Source organism: Littorina saxatilis, linkage group LG1 (assembly GCF_037325665.1).
Source record: "Littorina saxatilis isolate snail1 linkage group LG1, US_GU_Lsax_2.0, whole genome shotgun sequence".
Lineage (NCBI taxonomy): Eukaryota > Metazoa > Mollusca > Gastropoda > Littorinimorpha > Littorinidae > Littorina > Littorina saxatilis.
In genome coordinates, this window is record NC_090245.1 from 94,852,525 (window position 1) to 94,862,345 (window position 9,821).

Below are 9,821 nucleotides of genomic sequence, written 5' to 3' on the forward strand. Positions count from 1 at the left end.
CTCGTAACTCCACACTAAATACCCCACTTCCCCTCTGAAGTATTGATGTACAACCCATGGCACTAACATTCATGTAGTCGTTTATAACTGAGGTTGAAAAATTCGCTTCATGACGAGACAAGTATAAATGCCATTCACCCAAAACTGGAAACGTCGCTGCCGTCTGCTCGCGTTGTACGGATTAGCTGTTCTCTTCTCCTCCCCTCGTCCTAGTTCTTCAGTTGTTTCTAGTTTTCCGTTGATGTTGTGTTTTGGTCTTCTTCATAAGTAGTCTTGTTCAAAATTAAAAAAACTCAAACTTCTTTTTGTTGTATACGAATGAACTAATAAAAAGCTGTTTAACAGCTGTGTTGTCAAATCGAGTTTTTTTCCAAAGTCAGTGTGGCGCCTGCGCAAAACTAATGCGCATAAGAAACGGCGTCTGCTATCAAAACCTGAGATCAACGCATCGACGCAAAAACTGTCATTTTGTAAGTTTGGAACAACAAATCAAGGTCAGAACAGCTATATAATCGCTATTGTATTTTCAGCGTAGCAATAGGGTCTTCGTCTTCGATCGTCGGCATTATACTTGTCTCGTCTAAATATCGGACCCTATTGCTACGCTGAAAACACAATAGCTGTTTACTCTAAATATGTGCTCAGAATGAAAAAAATAGGTTCAGTAAGTACTACGGACGCGTGATTCGCGGTAGCGAACGTGACCCGTCTCGGCCTTCGGTATGGTTATATTAGCCGAGACTATCTGAATGTAGTCTCGGCGATGATTGGTTTGTGTTGTTGATCTTTTTTTTTTTTTTTTTTTTTTTTTTTCCTTACGCCTGTTCCTTGTCCCGGTGTGCACTCACGCCGCCCCGTCCCTGCACTCACTGTTCCATCCACATCTGAATTTCGTTCCGCTGCCAGACTTGTCGATTTTACAGACGCTCCAAGGAGGGATGTCGGGTCGTTGCGGTAGGCTACCCTCGGAAGATGACACTGCACTTCTGCTGAGTCACTTCGACGGTGTTCAGTAGTGGGTCTGTCCCGAGCTAACGGACGCAGCCCACTACCTACTATGCCCCCTACTAACGACATTGACAGCTAAGTCGCGGAGCCAGACTGAGTGAGGGTCCCCTCCAGAGAGCAGACCGCCACCATGTCCCTCCGTCGACCCCCCAGAACGTCACACGTTGAGGACTGACAGCAGAAGTACTATTCAGGGAAGGATCGAACAGGAACACTGAGACCAAGGTCACCATGAGAGCTCCGGGCATGAAGGGCCACAAGAGCAAGGACACTTTATAATTTTGGATGATTAATGAGATGAGGATGATTATAATGATGATGCTATGGATTTCCAATTTGGTTTGAGACTACGTGACAGGGCAGCACTCTACGCTTACTGTCATAATATATCCTGGTGTCAACCAGGCCCGAGAACTGCCGCACCTGCGGTGTTGGTCAGGTAAACAGAACCTGAGCACCCTCAAAGTCGCATTCGTTAAGTGAATGACACTCGGCTGTGTGATTCCAGCCTTCCCATAGGAACCATAGCACTTCCACTCTGGGTAGGAGCCGACCGTAGCCCGAAAAACCCACATGACCCTGATGGGATTCGAACCCACGACCTCCCGGCCCACAGCCCGATGCGTTAACCACTGCGCTACGGGGGCCGGTTGTGTTGTTGATCTTGACTAACTGTTTTTATATCGTTTCACGCGACTTGTTATTCATTTTGTGAATGATTGCGATGCAGCTCCTAGCAGTACATTGGTCCGACCGCAACACGGTGGCCTAGTGGTAAGGCGTCCGCCCAGTGAGCGGGAGGTCGTGGGTTCGAACCCCGGTCGTGTCATACCTAAGACTTTAAAATTGGCAATCTAGTGGCTGCTCCGCCTGGCGTCTGGCATTATGGAGTTAGTGCTAGGACTGGTTGGTCCGGTGTCAGAATAATGTGACTGGGTGAGACATGAAGCCTGTGCTGCGACTTCTGTCTTGTGTGTGGCGCACGTTAAAATGTCAAAGCAGCACCGCCCTGATATCACCCTTTGTGGTGGACTGGGCGTTAAGCAAACAAACAAACAAACAAGTACATGGGTCCGGCTGATTCTGCTTTGTGCAACACACAAGCGGATGTTGTATTAGTGTTATGTAATGGGTTAAATATGCTACAAAGACCTCGGAATTAAGAGTGTCTCATGGGGTTTTAATCAGTCCATTGTGTTACGAGAGCTTGTATCGCTGTCGTATCGCTCTCGTAAAAGTTGTCTTTTCTATTGCTATGGGTTATTCTCCAGAGCTGTGTACTATTTTGTGACATGCATTTTCAGTCCTTTAAATGATTATAACGTATATTGAATTGCAACTAGACTGTATTCTCTCCCCCCCCCCTAGTAATACTCCAGTTAGATAATGATACAGACATGCAACAAACAAAAAACATAGTATATATTTTTGTCTTCTTTAAAAAAAAAATGTCAGTGTTCAAATCCATGTCACAAGCTTTGGTTTCCATACTTAAAAACCCTTGTAATTTACTGAACGTAGACAAACAAAATGTGCAAGTAATTCTGTATCTGCAGGCTCGGGACATATAATTTTATGGAACCAGTTTTACTTAATGAAAAGTGTGTATAGTTAAAATGTATCAGTTAAGTAACGAAATGTCTACTTCGTAACATGGTTTCCACTGGTACACAGCTCCAGAGAATAACCTTGAATATAACTTATTTCTTTCTTTGACACACTGATATATATCCATTAATTGTTCATGAACATTGGACAAGGTTTTGTCTGAAACTGGTTTTTACATTTAGTCAAGTTTTGACAAAATGTTTTAACGTAGAGGGGGGAATCGAGACGAGGGTGTGGTGTATGTGTGTGTGTGTGTGTGTGTGTGTGTGTCTGTCTGTCTGTCTGTGCGTGTGTGTGTGTAGAGCGATTCAGACCAAACTACTGAACCGATCTTTATGAAATTTGACATGAGAGTTCCTGGGAATGATATCCCCAGAGGTTTTTTTCTTTTTTTTGATAAATTCTTTTGATGACGTCATATCCGGCTTTTTGTAAAAGTTGAGGCGGCACTGTCACACCCTCAGTTTTCAATAAAATTGATTGAAATTTTGGCAAAGCAATCTTCGACGAAGGCCGGACTTTAGTATTGCATTTCATCTTGGAGGCTGAAAAATTAATTAATGACTTTGGTCATTAAAAATCTGAAAATTGTAATTAAAATTATTTTTTTTATAAAACGATCCAAAATTACGTTCATCTTATTTTTCATCATTTTCTGATTCCAAAAACATATAAATATGTTATATTCGGATTAAAAAAAAAGCTCTGACAATTAAAAATATAAAAATTATGATTAAAATAAAATTTCCGAAATCGATTTAGAAACAATTTCATCTTGTTGCTTGTCGGTTCCTGATTCCAAAAACATATAGATATGATATGTTTGGATTGAAAACACGCTCAGAAAGTTAAAACGAAGAGAGGTACAGAAAAGCGTGCTATGCATCACAGCGCAACTACTACCTCGCTCTTCTTGTCAATTTCACTGCCTTTGCCACGAGCGTTTCACTGCCTTTGCCAGGAGCGGTGGACTGACGATGCTACGAGTATACGGTCTTGCTGAAAAAATGCAGTGCGTTCAGTTTCATTCTGTGAGTTCGACAGCTTGACTAAATGTTGTAATTTCGCCTTACGCGACTTGTTGTTGTTGTTGACGTCTGACATTTGACGTACTTCTACGCATTCTAAAATATGTGTGTTTCGTTCATTCGATTTAAAGTCAACGTTTTACCTGATCCGCAGTTTTGACTGATTTTCCTTCCAAATAAACAAATTTCATTATTTACGACCCTGACGTGTTTGATATGTGAAGTGTGAATGAGGGAGTGAGTGAGTGAGCCAGTGAATGAGTCAGTGAGTGAGCGAGTGTATATATCAGGGCCTAGCATTGTAAGCCATTCGGCTTACTTTACGCCGAAATAACATCTCCAGTACGCGGAACTCGATTTGGTGTACGCCGAAATGCAAAAACCTGTTATTCCCAAACGGTAAACCCAAACAGTCCCAGCTTTCGTTTTGTGCGCCGTTCGGTTCAATTCTCAATCGGTTTGACAGTTTGCTTGAGCACGCACTTCCTCTGGCATGCCATCGCGCGAGCATGCTTTGTGCCGGTGTTTTGTGGCTCTAGACTTGAAATAATGTCTCGAAGCGACATTGTTGAACGTGGTCAGCCATTCAGTGACAAAGAATCCAGGTATTCCTGGAAGTGGGAATGGCTGGATTTCGTTCCGAAGGCGGAAAGCAAGTCAGAAGAAGTAATGTGCCGATACGGACTATGGACTATGGGATAATTTAGTTGCTCAATCTTCTTGGGGGGGGGGGGGGGGGTCATTTTAAGTAAACAATCTCAAAAAAATCTTCCAGACCCCCGCCTTTGTAAGCTGAACTCACTTTTTCCAATGCTAGGCCCTGATATATATGTGTTTGTGATTGTGTGTGTGTGCGTGTGTGTGTGCGTGTGTGTGTGGATGTGTGTGTGTGTGTGGGGGGGGGGGGTGGGTGGGTGGGGTGGATAGGTGTGTGTGGGTGGGTGGGTGGGTGGGGAGGTGTGCGTGCGTGCGGGGTTGCGTGCGAGTGCGTGCGAGTAGGCCTATGTGTGTGCGTGCTAGTGTGCGTGTGTTTGTTGCTTTTGATGTTAGTTTATGTCGATAAGTTGTTTCAAGTCGCTCTATAAAACTGTCGAGTTTGAACTTTAGGTTGGGACAATAGAATCACATAAAGGAAAATGACTCGCGATGCATATTTTCAGCTTTTGCAAATCTTTTCAAAAAGTTAGAGCGTTACAATTGCGAGTGGAAGTTCAAAGCGTACCCTTTTAAAAACGGAGTGAGAAAACAAGCCTCGAAGAGAAAAAGAGAACTTGCTGTACTGTGCGCGTGACCCTTTGTGAACCACAGGAGCTTGTGTCAAAGCGCCGGTCGATTATTATTTACTCCTTCATCCTTACTGTATCCTTACTTCTGCTATTCACTACAAGGAATATAACGCGGGACGCTCGCACTGCCTACTTGCTCCGTTTCAAGCTTATTACAACTACGACTTATGTATGTCGCTGTTTGCACCCCCTTCCCGAACGCATGAGGCTCAGACACAATCAAAAATGATCCAGCTTTCACTTCAAGTAACAAACTCGAAACTACCACACACCAACTCAGTTCGAGAAGTTTGCCAAGAACGGGCGCTACACCAAGTGCGGATCAAATGTTGTCGGCAAATCGAAAGTACATCTCTCGTCGGATGTTTTCCGCTTTTCGTCCGATCCCAAATGTGTGGCCCATTCTTGCGGCCTGCAATGAGTCCACTACAACAGATGCGGGGCACTTGAAGAGCCACAAAACACGTTAAACAGTGACACAACACATTCTCGATGGGCTCAATTTTTGACTCAGCCGTTCACTTCCATAAACGCCATTTCCGCCCGCGGCATTTGCAGTCGAAAAGTACGTGACGTTTCGCGATTGGTTACATTGAATAAATGAAAGCTTTGTTCTGATTGGTGTGAGGTGTACTTTCCATTTCCCGACCACATTTGTTCTGCGCTTGATGTGTTGCCAGTTCTTGCCAACTTCTCGAAGTTGGTGAGTGGTTATTTCGAGTTTGTTACTTGAAGAAAAAGCTGAATCATTTGTGTTTGTGTCTGAGCCTCATGCGTTCGGGAAGGGGTGCAACGGAGCGAGTAGGCAGTGCGAGCGTCCCGCGTTATATTCATTGAAGTGAATAGTAGAAGTAAGGATACAGTAAGGATGAAGGAGTAAATAATAATCGACCGGCGTTTTGATACAAGCTCCTGTGTTGTGAACATTAGGAAGTAGAATATTCTCACGTCTATTATCGTCAATTTCAAATCACCGTAAAATCGACGTCTGGAAGCATGTATTAAGGCAGCTTAAACTGTATCCTTATCCTAACAAGTTCCCGCATATAACATTGGAACGCAATTAGAGAAGTTCAATATTTGTTCAAAGGTATATTGACTTTTAAGAATCACGCCTATCAGAACAGATCGACCTGTGCGAATGAAGAGAATATTCCGGAGCGGTGTTTATTTATCCCTTCAATCAATGTCATCCGGTTTTTTGTACGGGTAGTTAAACTTTTTTCTATGTATGTTTGTCATCAGGCACGCGAACGAACACTGCAAAGATAATTTTCGTAAGTGCATGCACGCTGTGGCGTAGTTTTGTGGGTGACTTCATCACTTTTTCCTGCCCAGTGTTACACATAATCAATTTATTCGACACAGCTACTTCATATTCAGTGCTAGACTTTGAACGCACGGAGACCTTTTTGAACAGTCAACCGATTGTGATTTTTTTATTTCTCATCTTATTTCGAAAATTATCATTCATTCTTAGACATGATTTCTTTGACGAGCTGGTTTGCCTGGATGTGTGTTATCATTGTGTACAGCTTTACTGCATCCCCAGTAACAGCACAGGCCAGTCCTCGTGAAAGAGAAGATGTGATTAGTCAGTACACTGTGAGCAATGAACGACAGTGTCACAGATTGTGTTGGTACAGGCTGTCATGTAGCAGCTACAGTTACAACCCTGATATAAAGGTCTCGATCACCGATCCAACGGGCCGAAACTGTGTTCTTCACTCTGAATTAGGTGAGTTTAAAAACATTATTTGGGGTAAGATTATTTTAAAAAAGCAACCCCAAAAATTATTTCCTGCTCAAGGCCCGATATCAACCATCAATCTTCATCCTTTTTTCACAAGGGCTGTGTTTGTGTTAACATTTAACCAGTTAACTCTGTCCTCGTGCCTCTCTGTCCGTATCTCTGTCTAATTTAGAATTTCTGTCTGTGTATATCTGTTTCTGTATGTGTGCATGTCTGTCTCGTCTCCCTCTGTATATCGTTTCAATCAATTAAAACATCCTCGGTTGCACGGTACAAGCGCATATATCAACCCTCAAGCCGATTCTTATTCACTTCGAAAGTACTGAGAGAGAGAGAGAGAGAGAGAGAGAGAGAGAGAGAGAGAGAGAGAGAGAGAGAGAGAGAGAGAGAGAGAGAGAGAGAGAGAGAGAGAGGAGGGGGAGAGAGAGGGGAGAGAGTGAGAGAGAGAGAAAGAGGGGGGGGGGGGGGTGCAGGCAGTCAAAAACGAAGAAATATAGACAAACATGTATGTTTCATCAATATTTTATTTCACAGACGTACAGGTAGATTCATCTCCTGGAAGGATAGAACGACCAGCCTCCAGTGCACGCATCAACAACGCCTGCAACATCCGCCCGTGCGGTCATGCACATGTGTGTGTACCGACGTCATCAGTCTCTCCTTCAACGTCATCAGAATCCGTGCATCATAACTGTCTCTCGTTGCTGTCGCAGTGTGGAAATCCAACAACTGTGCTTAACGGTGACGTCATTGTAACAGGCAACTCTCAGGATGACGTGGCCGTAGTGACCTGTCACGAAGGATACGTGGCATCTCCGAATAATGTGTCAACGCAACTTGTTTGCCTGGTGAGATATACATTATAAGATGTTTGATGGGTTGTTGACAGACCAGCTTTTTTGTCGGTCCGAGGGGGAGCATATCGTCTTTTGTTTCTGATTAAATATGAAACAAAAGTCGATATGCCCTCCGAGGACCGACAAAAAAGCTGGTCTGTCAACAAACCACCAAACATCGTTTTTGTCATCATTTTGGTGGTGAGAAAATAAGTGCACAATCAACCCAGGGAGCCATGCTTTGAAACACGGGTTCCGTGCTGATAAGGCAAAAAAAATAATAGGTCTGTTTACGGTAACATAGGCCAAAAAAATAGGGTCGGTAGGTCGGGATTTTTTTTTTCTCCAAAAAACCATATTTTTACGTTTCTTTTTTTTTTCTTTTTTTTTCCCAAATGCCAAACAAAAGTCTAGGGTCGCGCGAAAAAAATAGGGTCGGTCGGGTTACCGTAAACAGACTATTTTTATTTTTTTGGCTTAACCACACGAGTCCCGGTTTGATAACCACTAGCAATCAAAGCTGGCGTGTGAAAGCAACTTTCTGTGTTTTTGAGTTTATTATAAATGTTGGGATGAATATGTCAGGTTTAAGGATGCACAGTTCTGTAGGTTCATCTTGGTATTCCATCCCCTCGGCTTTCTGTTGTAAATATTAAGCTGAGTGATCGAATGTGAAAGCTACGTTTGGTCAAAGGTCACAGAAGATTTGCGTCGTGCAGCAAAGGAAAGAATCGCGATCTTGTTTCCGACTCAGTACCTCTTAATTTTTCATTAGACCTGTCATTCTACTTGCTCGGCTTTGTTAGATGTTTGCATATCTTGTTGCTATTTTCTTTGCTTTTATTATTGTTTCTTATTTGTGCTTCGTTTATCGATACAACGTCTTGTGCACGGGTCAAAATGTGTGTGTCAGGGGTCGTTTTACTTGAACTTGACGTTCGTGTTTCTCCGAACGTCTGTGTATCGAAACACAGATACTTTCTTTCTTTCTTTATTTATTTGGTGTTTAACGTCGTTTTCAACCACGAAGGTTATATCGCGACGGAAACACAGATACACGCACTCCATGACTCTGTAAGAAGACAGAACATATCGCTAGGTTTCATTTGTTTTTGATGAATGTATGACCTTTCATGAAGTAGTTTTGTTTTTTGTTTACTTTTGCCAGTTTGCCAGTTTGTTTTTGGAACTGTGCAAAGCAGTGTCGTGTCGTCTGTTTAGGTCTGGAGAAACATCAATGGAAAGAGCCGAAGAATCCCCGAGCGTTCCTATTGGGTTTGCTTTTGAGTATCCATGTATAACCTGCTTCCTGCAACTATGGTAACCGGGGATTTATTGCCTGGGGAACATTAGATTTATTTCCCAGGTGCTTGTGAATAAAAACTCGTGAAAATGATGACAAATAGGTTTATCCGCTTGCTTCCTCGTCTGAAACCTCACTTGTTTTCTTTCGAAGCGTCCCCTTTTCTTTGTAATGTGTGTATATCTACCTCGCCTTGCAGATTTGCTGATGTACACGGAATACTCTTACATATGTTTAAAACTAAATTTCATACTATCACAGATCCGTCCATGGTTTTACATGTGCCAGCGCCTCTCCCTATTCCACGAGTAAACACACCCTAATTTAGCAGAAGGGCTGCGAACTAAAGAAGATTACAATTTATACTGAATTGATTCTACGTTTGTTACAGGTGTCTTTGATAATTCATGAACTAATCATACCACTAATTGACTTTTTACCTGACACAGTCTGTTTGCCGCTTCTAAGATTACAAGAATACTACATTCGTAGTTTCCAACGGGTAGCCTATGATTTGATGTCCTTAGGTATTGATTTGACCTTTTTACAGATATGGTTTGAACGCAAAAATCAATATAAAAACATATAACAAAATATTGAACAACTGAAAACAACACCTTTGTGAGCAAACAAAATCAGTAAGTACTTTGGTCTCATGCGAATTGTCTACACGTTTTCCAGGAAACTTCTGAATGGACAACGTTCAATGGTACTTGTATGCAGTACGTTTTCACTCTGGAACGGGGTGATTATGTAGCCAAAACCTTGCTACAGAAGCTGCAAGAAAATTCCAGATTCTGCCTGAAGGGTATGTTCACCAGTTCCGGCCAGATGTTTGTCAACTTTCTTCCTGGAAAGTCCTCACAGGACATCGACGTGTTCGTTTCTTTCAGGTGGGTTTAAGTGATGGACACTAGTTTAAACTTGCATACGAGTATTTGTACGTCAGAGTAAAATGCATTGAGCTGGAACAGATCGATTTGTCTGAAGTCGTCTCCA

General features: G+C 42.6%; 1 protein-coding gene across 1 annotated transcript in view; it reads left to right on the forward strand.

Annotated features, from left to right (window-relative positions):
- The first annotated feature begins 6,248 nt into the window (after window positions 1–6,248).
- The window catches only part of LOC138958645 (uncharacterized), a 5,743-nt gene continuing 2,170 nt past the window's right edge, over window positions 6,249–9,821 (forward strand). Inside the window, exons 1-3 of the mRNA XM_070329865.1 lie at window positions 6,249–6,668; window positions 7,218–7,531; window positions 9,504–9,715. Coding sequence (XP_070185966.1) covers window positions 6,413–6,668; window positions 7,218–7,531; window positions 9,504–9,715 — 782 coding nt within the window. The 5' untranslated portion in view covers window positions 6,249–6,412. The remainder of the gene's footprint in view (window positions 6,669–7,217; window positions 7,532–9,503; window positions 9,716–9,821) is intronic.